General features: G+C 46.8%; 7 protein-coding genes across 7 annotated transcripts; 4 read left to right on the top strand and 3 right to left on the bottom strand.

Moving 5' to 3' along the window:
* Positions 1-435: 435 nt before the first annotated feature.
* On the top strand, positions 436-3,426 carry JR316_0004341 (uncharacterized protein; the record flags this gene model as incomplete). Its single annotated transcript, XM_047890107.1, has 4 exons — positions 436-607; positions 663-713; positions 772-3,137; positions 3,190-3,426. The coding sequence occupies 4 exons, from the start codon at positions 436-438 to the stop codon at positions 3,424-3,426; spliced, it is 2,826 nt and encodes a 941-aa protein (XP_047749868.1).
* A 1,425-nt stretch (positions 3,427-4,851) lies between these two features.
* On the top strand, positions 4,852-5,849 carry JR316_0004340 (uncharacterized protein; the record flags this gene model as incomplete). The annotated part of the gene is made up of 2 exons (XM_047890106.1): positions 4,852-5,336; positions 5,579-5,849. 2 exons carry the CDS (start codon positions 4,852-4,854, stop codon positions 5,847-5,849), a joined length of 756 nt encoding a protein of 251 aa, XP_047749867.1.
* A 494-nt stretch (positions 5,850-6,343) lies between these two features.
* JR316_0004339 (uncharacterized protein) lies at positions 6,344-9,798 on the top strand (the record flags this gene model as incomplete). The annotated part of the gene is made up of 3 exons (XM_047890105.1): positions 6,344-8,752; positions 8,801-9,655; positions 9,682-9,798. 3 exons carry the CDS (start codon positions 6,344-6,346, stop codon positions 9,796-9,798), a joined length of 3,381 nt encoding a protein of 1,126 aa, XP_047749866.1.
* A 701-nt stretch (positions 9,799-10,499) lies between these two features.
* On the top strand, positions 10,500-12,674 carry JR316_0004338 (Delta-1-pyrroline-5-carboxylate dehydrogenase; the record flags this gene model as incomplete). The annotated part of the gene is made up of 10 exons (XM_047890104.1): positions 10,500-10,556; positions 10,615-10,722; positions 10,784-11,062; positions 11,129-11,214; positions 11,271-11,356; positions 11,415-11,925; positions 11,975-12,057; positions 12,110-12,210; positions 12,272-12,354; positions 12,425-12,674. 10 exons carry the CDS (start codon positions 10,500-10,502, stop codon positions 12,672-12,674), a joined length of 1,644 nt encoding a protein of 547 aa, XP_047749865.1.
* Positions 12,675-12,978: 304 nt separating this feature from the next.
* Positions 12,979-14,647, bottom strand: JR316_0004337 (uncharacterized protein; the record flags this gene model as incomplete). Its single annotated transcript, XM_047890103.1, has 6 exons — positions 12,979-13,214; positions 13,274-13,417; positions 13,467-13,482; positions 13,538-13,616; positions 13,879-14,256; positions 14,589-14,647. The coding sequence occupies 6 exons, from the start codon at positions 14,645-14,647 to the stop codon at positions 12,979-12,981; spliced, it is 912 nt and encodes a 303-aa protein (XP_047749864.1).
* A 388-nt stretch (positions 14,648-15,035) lies between these two features.
* Positions 15,036-16,509, bottom strand: JR316_0004336 (uncharacterized protein; the record flags this gene model as incomplete). The annotated part of the gene is made up of 2 exons (XM_047890102.1): positions 15,036-15,950; positions 16,108-16,509. 2 exons carry the CDS (start codon positions 16,507-16,509, stop codon positions 15,036-15,038), a joined length of 1,317 nt encoding a protein of 438 aa, XP_047749863.1.
* A 132-nt stretch (positions 16,510-16,641) lies between these two features.
* On the bottom strand, positions 16,642-17,736 carry JR316_0004335 (Peptidyl-prolyl cis-trans isomerase cyp6; the record flags this gene model as incomplete). Its single annotated transcript, XM_047890101.1, has 3 exons — positions 16,642-17,054; positions 17,122-17,508; positions 17,604-17,736. The coding sequence occupies 3 exons, from the start codon at positions 17,734-17,736 to the stop codon at positions 16,642-16,644; spliced, it is 933 nt and encodes a 310-aa protein (XP_047749862.1).
* Positions 17,737-17,782: the final 46 nt, after the last annotated feature.

The raw sequence follows: 17,782 nt of genomic DNA, 5'->3' as shown, positions 1-17,782 counted from the left end.
CCTCCATAGCCTTATGACTGTTTATTATTTCTCCGTAAGGCAATTCAGTTCCTGTTGTCAAAGCTCTGTGGGAAATTTTATAATCATGATAACCGCCCAAACATTGGACCTCCTTTGACCTCCTTTGACATAAACGGCCGGTCGCGTACATTATGGGCCACAGATCTATATACCTAAAACCCTTGTCTATAACTCCTGTTGACAAGACCTAGGCTTCTCATAGATTTCGTGAGCTGTCAATCAATCTTTCGACAACACGACCATGCAACACCTTGTTCGAGTTATTGGATTTGATTTTTGGATAAGAAGGTTCGTGCTTAAAAGAAGGGAGCTTGGGCCATAGGTTATATAATAAATTGGTCTCATTTCCTCAAGCGTTTTGACTTCTTCTTTAACCCCCATATAGTTCAGCCTTTCTACTCAAACTTTGACGACATGGCTCACCCCCTTGTGTGGATGAGGAAGTCTTATTTCTTTCCAATTGGTGACTGGCCATCTGTATGCTTAACCAAAGAACTCCGTCCCGAAGAAGACGCGGAAATTCTTCTCTTAGGATGTGGTGATCCACGGTCTATTCTATTCACAGTTTACCATGATCTAGCACCCGGTATGTTCTATATTTTCTTATGTGTTTTCCAATACTGACCCAAGATTTTTCAAAGATTATCGACGTTTGGACGTTACATGCTGTGATTGGGAACCAGCGGTCATTGGTACGTCTACTCAGGAGAGAATTTTTTGTTCCAATGCCTAACGATTGTCTTCATGAAGCACGAAACATCATCATCCTCACAATGATATCAGATGGCACTCCAACCGAAACTATATGGTCCATCTATTTTCACCTCTTTTTGGAACCAACGGCATACGAACAGCTCATAGCTCATTGTCGTACACTTATTCAATGTTCTTCCGACTTGGGAGCTTGGAAAGTTTCCAAGTACGGTGGTTACATCCGCTTCTGCACAGAACGGTCTTTTGCCGACGTACGCAGTTATTGGGTCAAATATTCCGAGGTCGATGTTCTGCCAGAACAAGAGAAGGAAGTCATCAGGAAATCTTTTGGGGCCGAAATGGAATTGTGTCGGAAACGATGTCAGAGTGGGAATATTTTGAACAGTCTTAGATCCTCGGGTCCCATTTGCCCTTTCGTGGACCAGCGTGAAGCCTCGACATCATACCCCACATATTGGACAACAGGAACCACGGACGAGACTCCCATCTCCCCTCCGCATTGGAACCCGACGTTTTACTATGCATCCTCTGGAGGCGGTTTCTCTGTTTTCTATGGGATTGAGCCACTACCCGCTTTCAACCTCAGTCCTGGCCTGATTCCTGTCAAAGCTGTATATTCGCCTCCTACGCCCAAGATAAGGGACGTTGTCAAAAGCGCCAAGGGCCAATTTTACCTTTGGTGCTCTGCCTTCAAGAAGAGGATAGCTACAGGCCGTGCATCCAACCTCGTTTTAAGGTTTCATGTGGGGGAAGCAATGGCCTTTTCTCGGGCCCTTCTTGTTTGCCAAAGAACGAAGTCCACACATTCTGGTGCCTACGTTATGCAATGGGGTGGGGCGCAGATTGTCCTTGATGATGATGACTACGCCGGAAATGGGACATCTGCTCCGCTGGTTTTCAATGTCATCGATACATCCAACTTGGCAAACCACCTCGGTATGCTCAATGTTTTGACCGCGACAGTGCCATTGTTGCAGCAGAAACCTTGGGCTACCCTCCATACTGATATCCTTGTACCTCTCGACCTGTCCAACGGTCTGCCTATAACTACCTTGGCGGATCATGTCGGTGATATTCCTTCTATCTCCTTAGCGTTGGGAGTTGCGCCTTCTTCTTCTCTTTCCCATTTCACGACCTATTCGAACAAGCACGAGCTCGTAGCAGGAGCAATGCATGTCTGCGCACAAACACGGGACCGGGTTGTTTGGAGAGCACCATCACACGTCGTTTCAGGCTTTGTCAGTAACGATTTGGCCACTGATTTGCAGAGACCGGTCATTCAGAAATGGCCAGCGAAGGATTTGGGACGATATCTCTTCGCAATTTATCTGAAGATCTTTGACGACGAAAGCCTGGCTTCTCTTGGGACTTTGACCGCTGCCAACCTTAAGAAAATATCTTTAAGTCAATACACCAGAGAAGGCCTGGTCACATTTATGGCTTTAGTCAAGGAACGTGTCAAGTCCAACTGGATTGATGCTGTGGAGTCGTTTGATGACCTCCAGGCCGCAGATCAAACACTGTTAATGGGGAATACACATTATCAAGACTTTATTTGCCAACTCTACCTCTACGACGTCTATGTGATGGATAGCATGAAATCGGCCTTCCTTGAAAGCTTGCGTGGGCGTAATAATCTGTTCCGGGGATGGAAAGATATACCACCTGTCGTTACTGCTATCCTAAAGGTTCCTCGAAATCGAATGAAAGTGCTTGAAGAAATGAGTCGCGACTCAGTTGGCACGCCTATCCTACAATGCGAAATGCGAAGTGCTCAATTTCACAATGTGTATAGCTCCATTCGGCCTGTATTCGGCAAAATTATCACATCCTTGGTTGATGGAGAAGTGTCAGTTTCTATTGACGAAGATCTGCGCGAATGGGACGGTGATTCTGACTTAATTGTCACTTTTTACTTGCAGTCATGGACTTTGCTTCAGGTTCCACCGGAGGCTGTCGAAATCGCCCTCGTGTTTAAATCCACGCCATATGCAGTCTCAGCCCTCGCTTCTACACTTGGAAGGCGCCTTTGTATATACTCCACAAAGCTTTCTGATTCGGAAAATGTTCTTCTTGTCCGCCGTCGCCCCAACAACCCCGAGGAACTAAATTGTTACCGCGTCCACAATTCCTCTGCATCCTCAGCACGAGCTGGGCAAACGGCCTCGATCAGTATTGACATTTCAGTTCCCAAAGTTGCAAGCATCACGGTCAGACACAATATCACAGATCATACTGCAAGGGACAATCTCTTAAGTGGTGTAGCAGTGGACAAGGAGGCCATTGCTGATACCGCTATTCAAGTCTATATCGACGAATATGCACATACCTTCGTTTATCCATTCCCTATTCGCACCGATCTTCTGAAGGTCAGGATTGCTCGCAAATCTTCATATGTTGAGGTAATGTCATTTTGGTGTACTATTATTGTCATTTTGTCTAATTTTTGTATAGATCGAGGCACCAGTTAGGTCCGATTTTGAAGATACTAGGAATCCTTCGATCAACCTTTTCCCTATCGCCCGCGAACACAAAATCATCAATCTTCTGAACATGCACTACGTCAATCTCGATACACTTCCTGCACTTCAAATTCCATCGCCTCACCACAGACACGACACTTGGCTTATCCCTCATCTAGGAATGACAATGACTCAGCGCGAGAGGGAAGACGGGAAATCTCAAGGATAAGCACAACTAGGCATGATTTGGAATCTTAAAGAATCCATCGCCAATTTGTTCAATAAACACATGATCTCGTCAGAGCATCCTCGCGTTTTTTGCCCTTGCCAATCCTGAAAATAGAACAGGTGTATATGCCTACATATTCATCAATGAAATCCGGCTCGACCTATCTGCTCAAACCATTGTGGCAGACGCGTGTGTGGTGCCCTTCTATCGCGCAATGATGATGGACGTCATTGGCGCGTTGAAAAATGTGACCCCAATTCAATTCGGCACTCTCACGGATGAAGCAGCATCATGGAAAAAGATTTTCCCTGCTTTTGCTGAACGCTGCAGGACTTGGAAGCACACAGAAAGATGCGAGTATCTGAAAAAAGGAATACCCGCTCTCTCGGAATTTGAAATGTACGCCAGTAGCCCTCTTTGCATCTGTGGGCTTGGAAAGAATCTAGGATCTTTCGAAAGAGTCAAAAATTGGGCTCCTTTTGCACCTTACGCCACCCGAATTGCTATCGATCTTCTATTCACTTTCGCAAACGATGAGTTGTTGAAGTCATTCCGAAAATGTAGTCCTGAAGGCCCTCCTGTTCCTCCGTCACCGCCTTCCAACTCGACAGAGTGCACTTATTGCGGTAAAGCTGAAGCTTCACAAATATGTAGCAAGTGCAAAACGGCTCGATATTGCTCCACGACTTGTCAAAAGAATGACTGGAAAGTCCACAAAATGCGCTGTTTCAGTTCTCAAAAGTAATACCATTCAGTTCTTTATTAACGGTTTCCAGTGTGATCGTTTTCAACTGTTATTGTTTGGCTGTATGCTACTGTTCACCTTTGGGTTCATTCGTCTTGGTCGCTTTTTAGTTAAATTTGCACATAATTGAGGGTCGCTATTTATTTGCATTTTATATATACATTACGTAGCCCTCTGAGGTCGACGTTAGATGTATACCGTTCAATGAAGTAAAGTAACGACGCACCATTCAACACAAGTTCGACTTATCTGACTTCTGCACTAATTTTATGAAGGCCCCATATTGTTCTGACCCGACTTCACCTAAACCAAAATTGACATGTTGAGGATTAAAGTCATTTTATGACATATATGAAGCAAACAAAAGCTCATAGCGCACTAAATTTGCAGACCGCAACAAGCAGTGCCGACCACGAGGTCTCGTCGTCCAAACGCACATTGTCAGCTCGTCACGCATATAACCGCAACTGCCATTATCTCCACCTCTGTCCCACACGTCGAGCAGCATATATTTACTACTTCCCACCACCCACAACGACCAGCACTGTTTGCTGTTTGTCACTCCTGTTCCGCCCGTCGTCTCTGTTGCTCCATAAAATGAGCAGTATCCACACCTCAGACAGTTTCTGCCCGTCCCGCCGCCCCATGAAATGAGCTGCATCGTTTGTCGTCTTCGCTACATGCCACCTACACGACGAGCAGTGGCTACCTCGCCGCTGTTGGACCTGTCGTTTCAGACACCAGACAAGACGACTAGGGGCATTACAGCCACGCTGCTCTCGTGCTTACCTCCACCCTCCAAGGCTCCACCATGCCATCTTATTTGGCAGTCCTACACGAAAAGCAACACGGTGATCCGTCTGCTCTACCATCCCGCACACTTCCCACTCACTGCTACTCTTCCCGTCGCCGCCTCCGCCAGATTCCACGCGCAGCGTTCGTCCCCACCATTGCCTGCACCTACGTCAAGCACCGGCATACACACTGTCACCCACGAATACCTCCCATTCTCCTTCTGCGACAAGCTGGGTCCCGTTCATCTCCGTGACAACCAGGTCGTCGCATTCCATCTCACCAACCCGTTCAGGACGACCTCTGCCTCTGACGACGAGCAGCTGCGTACCTCGGAAAGGTTGCAGATCGTGGTGAATTTTATGATGGTTATGTATGCACCCTTATGTCTGCGTGTCGTGAAATCGCGTGGGGTTTGATGGATGCTCGTGACGGTGTATAAGCGCGAAATACGCCCTTAAAAACTGCAGAAGGCCTATCAACTTTTTCAAAACTACGCGTACAGTCTCCAGAAGTATGCTGAGCCTCCTCCGAAGCGCGTTTGAGTGGCTCAGAGGGACGTGGATCGATGCGTTACAACTTATCTTTCTTTTTGTCTTTTTTGGCAATTGGAAGACCTGACGAAACGAGTGGTGGCAGAAACGTCCAAATTGCGGCACTTGCTATCGCATTCACTGCTTTCACTTATTACGTCAAAGCCGATGTTGGCGTCGAGCAAGCGAAGAGGAAGACGCGAATAATTTCGTCGTGCGCTACCCCATACGACAAGCACATGGTTCAAACAGACAATTTGTCAAAACTTTCAAGATGTAAGCTGAGAGAGCCTAGTATAAAATCAATCAAAAAGCAGGAAAATACAAATAAAATATACGCATCTGAAGTATAAGACCTCGTGCACGTCATGCGTCGGCATTTGCCCACCCTACAAGTATAAAAACCCTCTGATACACTCTGCCTTCCTTGTCTACCGATCTACCTCTTCCCACTATCCCCTCTGAAGTCCTTGCCCTGCTTCCAGATCATGGCCACTCCCTTACTATGGCCTAAAAGACCCTTCTTCTACCCAATTGGAAATACACCACCTATCTGTCTTACCCAGGAATTAGCGCCCGAGGAGAACGCGAACATTCTTCTCTTGGGATGCGGAGATCCACGGCATATCTTGTTTACCATTTGTAATGAACTCACTTGTGGAAAAGGTAGGCATCCTCTCCTCCATCTCTTCGTGTTTTACCTGCTCATATTATACCCCACAAGACGTTCGCAAATTGGACGTAACTTGCTGTGATTTGGAACCAGCGATACTAGGTACTAACATGATCCAACACGCTGAGGCACATACTAACGATGCATTTAGCACGAAACATAGTCCTGTTGACCATGGCTGCAGATGGAATCTCATCGGCATCCATATGGGCAATATTTTACCACTTCTTCTTGAACCAGACTGACTATGACTTCCTGCGCTTCCAATGCCAACAACTGCTAATGTGCTCAACCGACTTGAACACATGGAAAGCATCGAAGTATGGCCTGTACATTCGATTTAGCACAGATCGCACGCTTTCTGAAGTCAGACGTCATTGGTCTCTGTATTTGGGATTCGAAGACCTTCCCAAGACCGAAAAACTCGCCATCCATTTGTCCTTTGCCGAAAAAATGAAAGTAATGGCCGAACATAACAAAGGAACACTAAGTCATAGTTGCTTCAGGGCAGCAGGACCTTTGTGCTTGTTACTCGAAGAGGTGGCTAGTAAATCCCATGTCGCGTTTTGGGCGACGGGCACCGTGGATAAACCGCAAGATGGCTTGAATGCGTTCTCAGGGATCTCCTCGGTCCAGCATATGAATCCAATGTTTGTATATTCTCTTCGTGGAACCAAATTTAACGTACACTACGGGACTGATCCCTTGGCCGCTTTCCACCTTTCCCCGGCGGCTGCTGGAGCCAATGTTCAGAATTGGCAGCCAAATTCTTTGCCTCACAAACCAGATCTGTCGGAAGCAGCTCAAGTTGCCAAGGCTCAATTTGACCTGTGGTGCCTTTCGTTCAAAGAGAGGGTGTTCGTGAACTCGACAGAGCCGAAGCTTGTCATTCGATTTCACGCCGGCGACGCATTTGCATTCGCTCATGCTCTCCATGCCTACCAGCAAAATTATTCCACCCAATCCGGCATTTACACCTCACAATGGGGCGGCTCACAAATTATCCTCGATAGGAGCGACTACAGCGCCGACAATGCATATTCCGCGCCAGTCAGTTTCAATGTCATTGACACCTCCAATTTGACGGACCATTTTGGGCTGATTAACATCCTTACTGCGACTGTGCCATTGCTGCAACAGAAGCCATGGGCAGTCCTTCATACAAATACTCTCCTGCCACGCGACCCATCCCTGACACTGAGATCGCTTGCGTTGGGCGATCTCCCTACGCTTTCAATGTTGCTTGGCGTGGTACCGAGCATTCATCGATCACCCTTTACGACGCTTTCAAACAAACACGAGATCTTCATTTGTCTCCATAACTCTGGCCCTCTTTTTGTAGAACAATGGCATGACTATATATCATGGAAGCCCTTGTTATCGGTTGCTGCCAGTCCTGTTGAAGACCCTACAACACACGTCAATCAATCCGTGCTCCCAACTTGGGATGCGGCAGGTCTGGCAAGGTTCTTCTTTGCTCTCTATCTCGAGATGTTCCAGGACGAAAATTCGAATCGTCCAACGGGGAACGTAACTTTCTCCGGGTTGACATCTTGGTCGCCTGGTCGCTACACAAGAGAAAGCCTTGTTGCGCTGTTTGCCCTTGTCAAAGAAAGAGCTGAGGTGGACTGGACCAAATTTATGGCTACTTTTGACCAGCTTCTCATGGAGGATCGCCAGCTTTTGATGGGTCGTAATAACTATCAAGATTTCATTTACCACCTTTATCTGCGTAACATCTACACGATGCAGTCAATGGACGCGGGCTTTCTTGCTGCATCTCCGGGTGTTGCTAATCTTGGTGTCTTTCAAGGATGGAAAAGTGTTCCGCCTGCTGTATGTGTCGTTTTGAAGGTGCCTCGCCATCATCTCAAAGTTCTGGAAGACATGGACCCCGATGTGCTCATGACCCCATTTCTACAATGCGAAACCCACGCTCCTAGTTTTCATAATATTCACTCTTCTATCCGCCCAATATTCGGGGAAATAGTGATGTCGTCCGTAGACGGTGAACCGTCCATCAACATCAATGAAGACCTACGAGGATGGGAGGGAGACTCGGACTTGATCGTAACATTTTTCATGCCGTCATGGATCCTGCTCCGCCATTCACTCGACTCTTTTCACGTGGGGTTGTACATCAAATCTACGCCTCAGTCTACTCATACTCTTGTCCCCAAACTTGGCTTGCAACTTAGCATCTATATGACCAAGGCTTCAAACACCGCCAACGTTTACTTTGTTCGTTGTCGTCCTAATGATTGTATGCCTGAAATGCATGAAACGAGACCTCCACACGTTCAACAACCTTCAATTTCCTCCGTCCGCAAGCCACAAAGACAAACTGTGGTAAACTTCAACCCTGCAGGAACAAAAGTTACGACCATCTCTATCAGAGATAACATTTCCGACTCTGCGGTCCGTCTGAATCTTTTCCATGGCGCTTCTGTGGTCTCGGGTGAGGTTGCGGACAATGTCGTCCGTGTCGACATCGATGACTACACTATGAATTTCATTTATCCCTTCCGCATTATTTTCAATCGTATGATACTTAGAGTCGCGCGGAAGTCATCATATATTGAGGTACGAAATCTTACCAATGTATTTCTACGCTCGTTAATGGCGTCTTAGGTCGAAGTGCCGATTAGACCTGATTTTGACGACACACGTATCCTTCATGCGCATGACGTATTTCCTTTGGCGTTTGATGGAAATTTACCAGTTGTTCTCCTGAACATTCATTACCTCCATCTCGAAAAGCTTCCTGCACTCCACATTCCAGTTGGAAGACCAATGGATGCAGATTTTTGGATGTCTGCTCATCTAGGAATGACTTTGTCCAATAGCGAGAAAAACTTGGAAAAGCTGGTCGATCAAAAGAAAAAAATGTTTCTCCTCAACCTCAAACAATCTATCAATGGTATATTCCTCACATATGCTGCATCGGAACATCGCCCATGTGTTTTTGGCCTGCAAAACCTAGATGTGGACAATATGGATCCTTACGCACTTATTTTCATAAATGATATCCGCCTCGACCTGTCGGCCCAGACTATTGTGGCAGATGCATGCGTAGTTCGCTTGGATGAATCCCTTAGACCAAAATTCGCGAAAGACTTGATGAAACTTTCTATTCTCATGATCAACACCCTCAATGACGAGACACTTGCTTGGATAAAACTACTTCCCGCTTTGGCCGAGCGATGTCGGACGTGGAAGCATTCCGATCAATGTGAATATATACAGGAAGGATCTATGGCTGGCCTCAAAGCTCAGAAGAGCGGCCCACTATGCAGCTGTGGAAAGGGAAAGAACCTCGGGCCGTTTTTGAAGGTCACAGATTGGACATCGTTCCAACCAGAAGCTACACGTATTGCTATCAGCCCGCTCTTTACTCACTCCAAAGAATACGAGGCCATTGTCCAATCATCCCCGCGTCCAAAATCGACCGCTTGTGCAAGCTGTGGCAAATCAAGAGCGCCTTCTGTATGCAGCCGATGTAAGGCTGTTAGATATTGTTCTTCGTCTTGTCAGAAGAGTCATTGGAAAGCCCACAAATTAGACTGCACTACCTCATGAAAACCAAGAGCGCTCGCGATTTGGATGATTTCATCATTCACAGTCTTTGAATTTTTGTCGTACAACTGGATTAATTCGTGTAGGACATTTAGTCAATATCTGATACTTTTTTGGCAAGTTGACTAGAAGTGTATGCGCATCAACGGTTTAGACTCTTTCATAAGCCTGTTGTAAAGCTTGTGCAAAGCATTCTCCAAGCGTGTCTTGTCTCCTGTATGAAGACTGCCCGCGATAAAGCTTTAAAGAAGGGGAATGTACAGCGATGTATTTAAGTAGGTACGAGGTCTGGCCGCCCACCGCTGCTTATAGTACCGAGTTCCTTGTAATTAGGGGTCTATGAAGCGCAATCATCGCTAAGATAAGATAACGACTGCCGTATCCAGGGGAGATGAACCAACCACAAAGCAGTGAGATATGATCGACGCAGATAGGTTAACACCCATCGTCCAACCCCCATGGACTGTATTCATGGCATTCAAAATGAACACCCTCAACCTCAACATATCGATTTGAGTTCTTTTGTCACAATACAACTATGGAAAACGGTGTAAAACTGAGCTCAAGTGTTTCAATCTCAAGATCCTTCCGACGTATGAACGGTGAACGGCTCGCTCCATCACCGTGTGCAGCTTCGATTTTGGGTTATCGAATTTAAACCCCTTTATCAATCCATATCAATAAATAGCATGGCACTTGCCATTGTCATTCTTGATTCTCTCTCTTCTTCTTCCACCCTCCAACATCCCACAGCATGGCCTCTCCACAGCTAGCCTCGTTCAAGGTTCCTGCTATTGACAATGAACCTATGGTATGACCTCATTTCCACTCGTAGTAGGCCACGAACTGACATTGTGCATCCATTGCAGAAATCCTATGCCCCCGGATCACCAGAGAGACAGGCACTGCAAGCAGCTCTTGCAGAAATGGAACAACAGCTCCCCTTCGAGGTGCCCTGCATCGTTAATGGCCAACCGGTGAGCACCTGAAGACACGGTTTGAATGCTATCAATACCTCATACATGGTCGATTGTCCAGGTCAAAACAGGCAAAATCGCGAAGCAACCTATGCCCCACGACCATGCAAACCATCTCTGCACCTATCATGAAGCCGACGAAGCCACAGTAGCCAAAGCTATTGAAGGCGCCCTTGCCGCTAAAGCAGATTGGGAAAGCATGCCGTGGAATGACCGAGCGGCTATATTCTTAAAGGCAGCCGATCTAGTCAGCGGAAAGTACAGAAACAAGTTAATCGCGGCCACGATTCTTGGTCAGGGGAAGAACGTTTGGCAAGCAGAGATCGATGCAGCAGCAGAGGTGCGTTCTTAAATATATGATTTTTGATACACAGAATGTAGGGCTAACTAGGAATTTTGAATCTAGTTGACAGACTTCTTCAGATTCGGTGTCAAGTATGTAGAGGAACTTTACGCTCAGCAACCGTCAAAGCATAGCGCTGGAGCATGGAAGTATGAATGATCTTTCGCACCTTCACAATTGTTGCTTAGTCTTTCTCGATATTTAGTCGTGTTGAATACCGCGCCCTTGAAGGCTTCGTCCTCGCGGTATCACCTTTCAACTTCACGGCGATCGGTGGCAACCTTCCCGGAAGTAAGTGATCAAAACATCCTCCAGCTGATTCATTCTCAATATTCCACTCTCTTAACAGCACCTGCCATGGTCGGCAATGTTGTCGTCTGGAAACCTTCACCTGCAGCTACCTACTCAAACTACCTCGTATACCAAATCCTTGAAGAAGCCGGTGTTCCCCCTGGTGTCATCCAATTCGTACCCGGTCCCCCTCCAGAGGTCGTTGCTCAAGCAATCAGCCACCCCAGCTTTGCCGCGTTGCATTTCACTGGCAGCACCTTTGTCTTCAAAAAGCTCTGGAAAGATATCGCCAACAACCTCGACAAGTACAAAGGATACCCGCGCATCGTCGGCGAGACCGGTGGAAAGAACTTCCACATCATCCACAAATCGGCGGAGATCAGGAACGCAGTTATTCAGAGCGTACGCGGAGCTTTCGAGTACCAAGGACAGAAGTGTTCGGCACTTTCTAGGCTGTATGTTTCATCATCGGTGTGGACTGGAGGATTTAAGGACCAGTTCCTTGGGGAGATCGCAAAGATCAAAGTTGGGCCTCCTCAGGACTGGAGTAATTTCATGGGACCGGTAATGTATGCGATTTCCCTCATATATTTCCGTGTGCGCTCAAGCATGTTGCAGCGGTCGTCCCGCATACGATAAGATTACAGGATACATTCAAAAGGCAAAGGATGCTGGTGGTGAAATCCTGATCGGTGGAACAGGTACGGGCCAAAATCGATTAGGAAATCAGCATGGGGCTTATACCTTCTTCAGGCGACGATTCGAAAGGGTACTTCATCCAACCTACCGTCATCCTCAGCAAAGATCCCCAATCGATAACATTCAAAGAAGAGATTTTTGGTCCTGTTGTTACTGTTAGTTTTTGGAAGCAAAAAGCAAACGCCGAAACCTTTTATCTGATCAAATTGGCCATAGGTCTTTGTGTTTGAAGATGACGATTTTGAAAAGACGCTCGACATCATCGACACAACCACCGACTACGCGCTGACAGGAGCAATGTCAGTATCCATCATTCCAGCTCCATATTTCCTTCCGCGAACATTTGTTGACAACATTGACCTATTTTAGTTTCTCTCGGGACCGCAAAGCACTCATCACTGCCACCAACAGACTCCGCAATTCCGCCGGCAACGTATACTATAACGAGAAATGTACAGGCGCCGTTGTGGGGCAACAGCCCTTCGGCGGTGCCCGTGCTAGTGGTACAAACGACAAGGCGGGAAGCATTAGCATTTTCTACCGTTTCGTCAGCGCCCGCAGCATCAAAGAAAATTTTGTTGGCCTCGAGGATTTCCACTACCCGTCCAACTTGGTTTAAGCTTCCTACTAGGCATCTTTTGGGGTGTATTGAACTATCCAGGTTTGTAGAGTCACACTGAACCATATCGGAAAGGACGATACAAATGATACCATTTAGTACAGGGTCAGATCCTTTCTTGTCATTTGCACACCTTCTCCTCAAGAATATGTGAATGTAACGTTAATCGAAAGAATGTATATTAGATCAAATGGCAAAAAGGCCGATATATTTTGAAAGAACGATGACCATGGTTATGTCGGTTAAAGTATTGGGCTGGTATCCCACTACACCATGGTGCTTGTATTGCTTTTGTTTATATCATTTATCCAGTTCGCCACGTTCTCCAATACACGATCCTTGGCAGCGCGAGAAGGAACGGGTATGGCAGTCTTGGGGAGGAAATTGTGAACAGCATCTTTTGGCAATCGAAAGTGACGTCGACACCGTCTCCACGCATGAGGTCGATCAGCTGCAGACTTTCCGGCAGGAACGTTTCACAATCCCCGATGGACAGGTAAGTGATTGGATAATTCACGTATGAACCTGGTGGTGCAAGGTCTGTTCAGATAATTCGTTTAGCATCTAGATGTGTGGAAAATGGGGTGGAAGAAGCTTACTGGCTGAGAAGTAAGGAGATGTAAGGCTCCCAACGGGATGATGACCCAAGAACCTGAGGTTTTCCACATATGAGGTAACGACAACGTCCACCTCGGCGTTAGGCCTCAATCTTCCTTTTGATAAATGCAGCACATGGTCAAGGGCTAAGATCATGTAAATTAACACAGAAAATCCCAATAGTCCGTCACGTACCCATGTCTATCCAGGGCTGGAGGAACAACGGTCAGGGCACAAAGGGGTATATGTCGGTGGGATACGCTCACCGAGAGAAGTATCAAAGCTCGAGGAAGTTTCAGGATTTTTTGGCAATCAAGGTACTTCATTAGCATAAGGCCAAATGGGCTATTGGGGTACAAAGTAAGTACGACAGATATGGGATTCATTTAACACGTGCCAAAATCCTGTTAAATGAGCGTAGGCCGCCAACGCGTCGAGCAGTTGACCAGGATGACAAGCCTCGCATGTTAAACGATAGTCAACGGCTACAATGGCCGATAGACAGGTAACTAAACCGAAGGCAAAATACTGGTTTCGATCTCACACAAAATCGTTTTTTGATGTCTGCTGTCTGTAGAACATTGGTTTGAATTGACTATACACAGACTAAATGCGCATTTTCTCGCCTTTAAAATTTTCCGGACGATGTCTAGAGACGAGAACAGTTAACTGGTGTCCAATAACCCTCCTGCTGCTTGGCCAGTACAAACCAGAATCACCGAATGTTTCGCCTGCGTTACCCATGGTGTATCCTCCTCCCCAACCGCCGCCGTGGAAAAAAATGCCAAATAAACCTTCTTTCTGATAGACATCAGCATCTTTTGGCCAGAGATACCCAGGGACGTGAATCGGGAAAACGAGGCTATCCGCAGCAACGTCGCAAATCATCGAATACCTGTCCGCAGGTTCCAGCCAGCAGAAAGACGTTTCCTTCAAACTGGATTGCGGAACCTCTTTGGACTTGTCGTGGCGATGAGGTTTGGGCCTGCACCGTGAATTAATTCGTACAAGCCTTCGAATAATCTTGACATCTACTGAATCTCTCAACGTCCATGACGGTCTTGGGCGAGGACAGAGAGTATAGTACAAAGCCCACCAAGGTATAAGAAACAAAAGTAGCACACATTGATAAAGGATAAATAGAGTTTTGTATGGCTCCTTGAAGGTAACGGGATACTCCATAAATCAGCGAGTATTCGGTGCTCAAATGGTAAATTTAGGAAGTCTGCCTCGGGAATGATTTTTAGGTTAAGGTCGCTCCCAGACTCGCCGCAGTGCATCGGCCATTTATTCACCGCCGAGATGCCCAAGCCTTACAGGAGAACTTTCGATTCAGGATCGACACCCCTCAGGCTTGACATCTTTGGCGCGTTCATTGTCGGTGGAGTTCATTGAATAAGTGACCACGGATGCATCACGTACGATAATGGGCGAAATGATCGTCTTGTCTCGGGCTAAAGCTACCCCGACCTTTAGTTGTACATTATTTGTCCCCGTGTGTCCAATAGATCCAGAGTGGCAACATTTTTGTCTTGTCACCAGCTTCAAAGCTCCCAGCATTGATAGTGATAAAATTATAGTATTTTCTACCGAGACTAATAAAAGGTGTACTGGTAATGTTACAATGATCAACTAAGGATAAGCCATTGTCAGATTAACAGGGCCAACTGTAGTACTAGGAAAGGTGCATTCAAAATAAATTAATTGCGTAAAAAAGGTCCATGTGCATGAGTTAGATGAGAAAAAAATGTTATCACCATGTCGTCATGAGTTAAATCCCGACACCGTCGATGGTAAGGCGTCGATAGATTCCTTCAGATGCTGGAGGAACTTCCACGAATCGAGCACACTCTCGGGACATCGTGAGCACCCGGATGACTGAGCCGCCTTGAATAGGAACTCCATCCCAAAAATAACCTCCGTCGTCGGCCTCACTGCCAGTTCTGCCTTCGCCTTCTTTTCGAACTGGTGCCACCATTTCGGTGCGTCATTCATCGTGAATGCAGATCCATTGCATTGCATGCACTTGAAGTCTTCAGGCGCCCTTATAAGATCTATGGCCGCGGACGCCCGAGTTTTGTGCAATGTGAGGAGTTGATGGTATTCATATGCAGAGATATATTTGAACTCTTTTGTTGGTGGTGCATCAAGCAGGTTGACGCTTAAGGTATGCCGCGACGCAATTTTGGCTTCTTCCCAAAAGCCATAACGACAGGCAACGGCGTAGACGCGTATTGGGGACAATTGAAGGAATCGCGACGAAAGGAGAAGGGAGCGCAAGGCGGTGATGACGGTAGGAAAATCATATTTGACGGCGGCATCGAGGACCAGCAGGAGCTCATCAAGAGACTCAATGATGGGTCTTGAAACAGGATACACGTATCGTAACAGAGTGTCCAGAATATGGCTAGGCTCTGAGACGGGTATGATAGGTACCTTGTCGGATGCATCGTCGGCTAGTTGAGGTAGGGTGAACATGTCGTCAAAAAAGGGTGAAGCCGCTGAAAGTATGCATTTGTGAATATGGAACTCAGTTGAGCGATCCATCTCAGTGCAGAGAAGGATGACATCGGCGTCAACAGCGTCGAATTGGTACTCTAAGGTGTGCGCCATTCGTGACAGGGTGTGGTGGGTGGTTGGTTCAGATGAGAAAAGTAAAGTGCTGTGGGCGGGGTAGTGCTAGTATATATACCAAGTCAGGACACAGCATTCATGTGCCGATGGTATGTATCGTTAACGGAGGCGCACACAGCTGAATCAGGAACTACGTATTTGGGCGGTCAGCCGTTATATTGTTGAGTAAGATAAACACAGACAAACAACCTGCACTAGTAACGTCCATCACGACCGGAGCGTCTCTCTCTGCTTCTGCTCCTGCTCCGTGTTTGTCGTCTTTCCCGCTCATGATCACGGGCAGAACTGCTGGTTTTATAAGTTGGAGATCTTGATCGTTTATGACGACGCTCCCGCGCCTCTTCGTCCCGATTCTGGCTGCGGTTACGTTTCCGACGGCGTTCAGAACCACGGTCAGAGGGGACATCAAACACCATTCCGTAGTCACCACCAGTGTGCCTGCCATGGCTATCTTCCTCCCTGTAACGTCGAGTTTTCTCAAGATCATCCCGACCCCCGAAGCCACCAGATCGACCTTGCCCCTTAGTCCGAGGGGGTCCTCTTGTGATATCATTCGACCAATGGGTATTAAGTCGTGAAACGGATTGAGAGCTTTGAACAACATGTTAGAAATCAGCGCTTATACCAAAACTAGAATAGACCCACAAGTCAACCCAGATGCGCCGGTCGTCGACAAGAACGTTTTGCATTTTGAAGTAAGCCTAAGAATGACACGTTCAATCACATGTACAGCATATCAATGGAAAGAAAAGAGTTTAACCTGTTCGGCGTCTTCACGCTTGTCAAATTCGATAAATGCGTATTGCAGGGAGTCACCTGTTTTTTTATCCCTAATGACTTGACAGCTCATAATGGTGCCAAACCGTGAAAAGATAAGTTCAAGATCCTCATCCCGGGTGACTGGATTGAGTTTGCACACAAATAGTACGTTCTCGGGAGGTCGTACATTCGCAAACGGAAGATCCCCCACCATCTCAAGGGTGAGAGCAGATGCTGCGGCTGCTTTTTCACGTCTTTGTCGCTCTTCTTCTTCTTCTGGTAGAGTAGCCAGAGGATCTTCATCTTCAGCAATGCGGGTCGAATTATCTGGAGGACGTGTTGGAGAAGAAGGTGGCTTGATCAAGCCTGGAGGATCAGGGAAAGGATCATCTACAAAGATACCAACAATAAGCTTTTCTCGGCCAATAATAGAGGGGACTCCAACGGAAAGGCGCACCAAGAATTACAACGTGTCTTATCCGGATGTCCTTGAATGGTCTCCCATCTTGATCAACAAAAACCTCGTTTATTTTGTCTAAGGTCTCGAATCCTTCAACGACGTGGCCAAAAACCGCATGCTTTCCATCAAGGTAGTCGATGTTTTCCCCTAAAGTGATGAAAAACTGACTTCCGCAGCCTCCTTTCTGACCTTCCAACGCGGGGGCAACAGCCATTGATACTGTCCCACGACTTGTATGTTTTAGCTTGGGTAGGATCTCGGGAGGAAAATACCGTGACGTTGGTGTGTTGGAAGAGGACTCGGAGGCGATTAGCGACCATATGGACTCCCCACCAGTTCCAGTCGCTGTAGGATCACCTGCTTGGGCAAGGAAGTCTTTCGAAACTGCATCAAACAAAGTTCAAACGAGTTCAGATCATCTCTCTCTCTGCAATCAAGATTGGGAGAATTGAAACTAGGAGGGATATGATACCACACACCATTGAAAAAAGCATTCAAATTGTAATAATAAACTTTGCACAGCTTCAGAAAGTTTTCACAGGTCTTTGGACAGTTTTCGACCTCAAGATCGATAACAATATCCCCCAGTGATGTTTCGAACAGAACAGACATCGTCCTTTGCTGCAGATAGGCCGTGTGCCTTCGTTTACCCTTGCCT

Source organism: Psilocybe cubensis, chromosome 4, assembly GCF_017499595.1.
Source record: "Psilocybe cubensis strain MGC-MH-2018 chromosome 4, whole genome shotgun sequence".
In the NCBI taxonomy this organism is placed as follows: Eukaryota; Fungi; Basidiomycota; class Agaricomycetes; order Agaricales; family Agrocybaceae; genus Psilocybe; species Psilocybe cubensis.
Note: the sequence above shows the minus strand (reverse complement) of the source record. Positions and strands in the feature narration are given on the sequence as shown.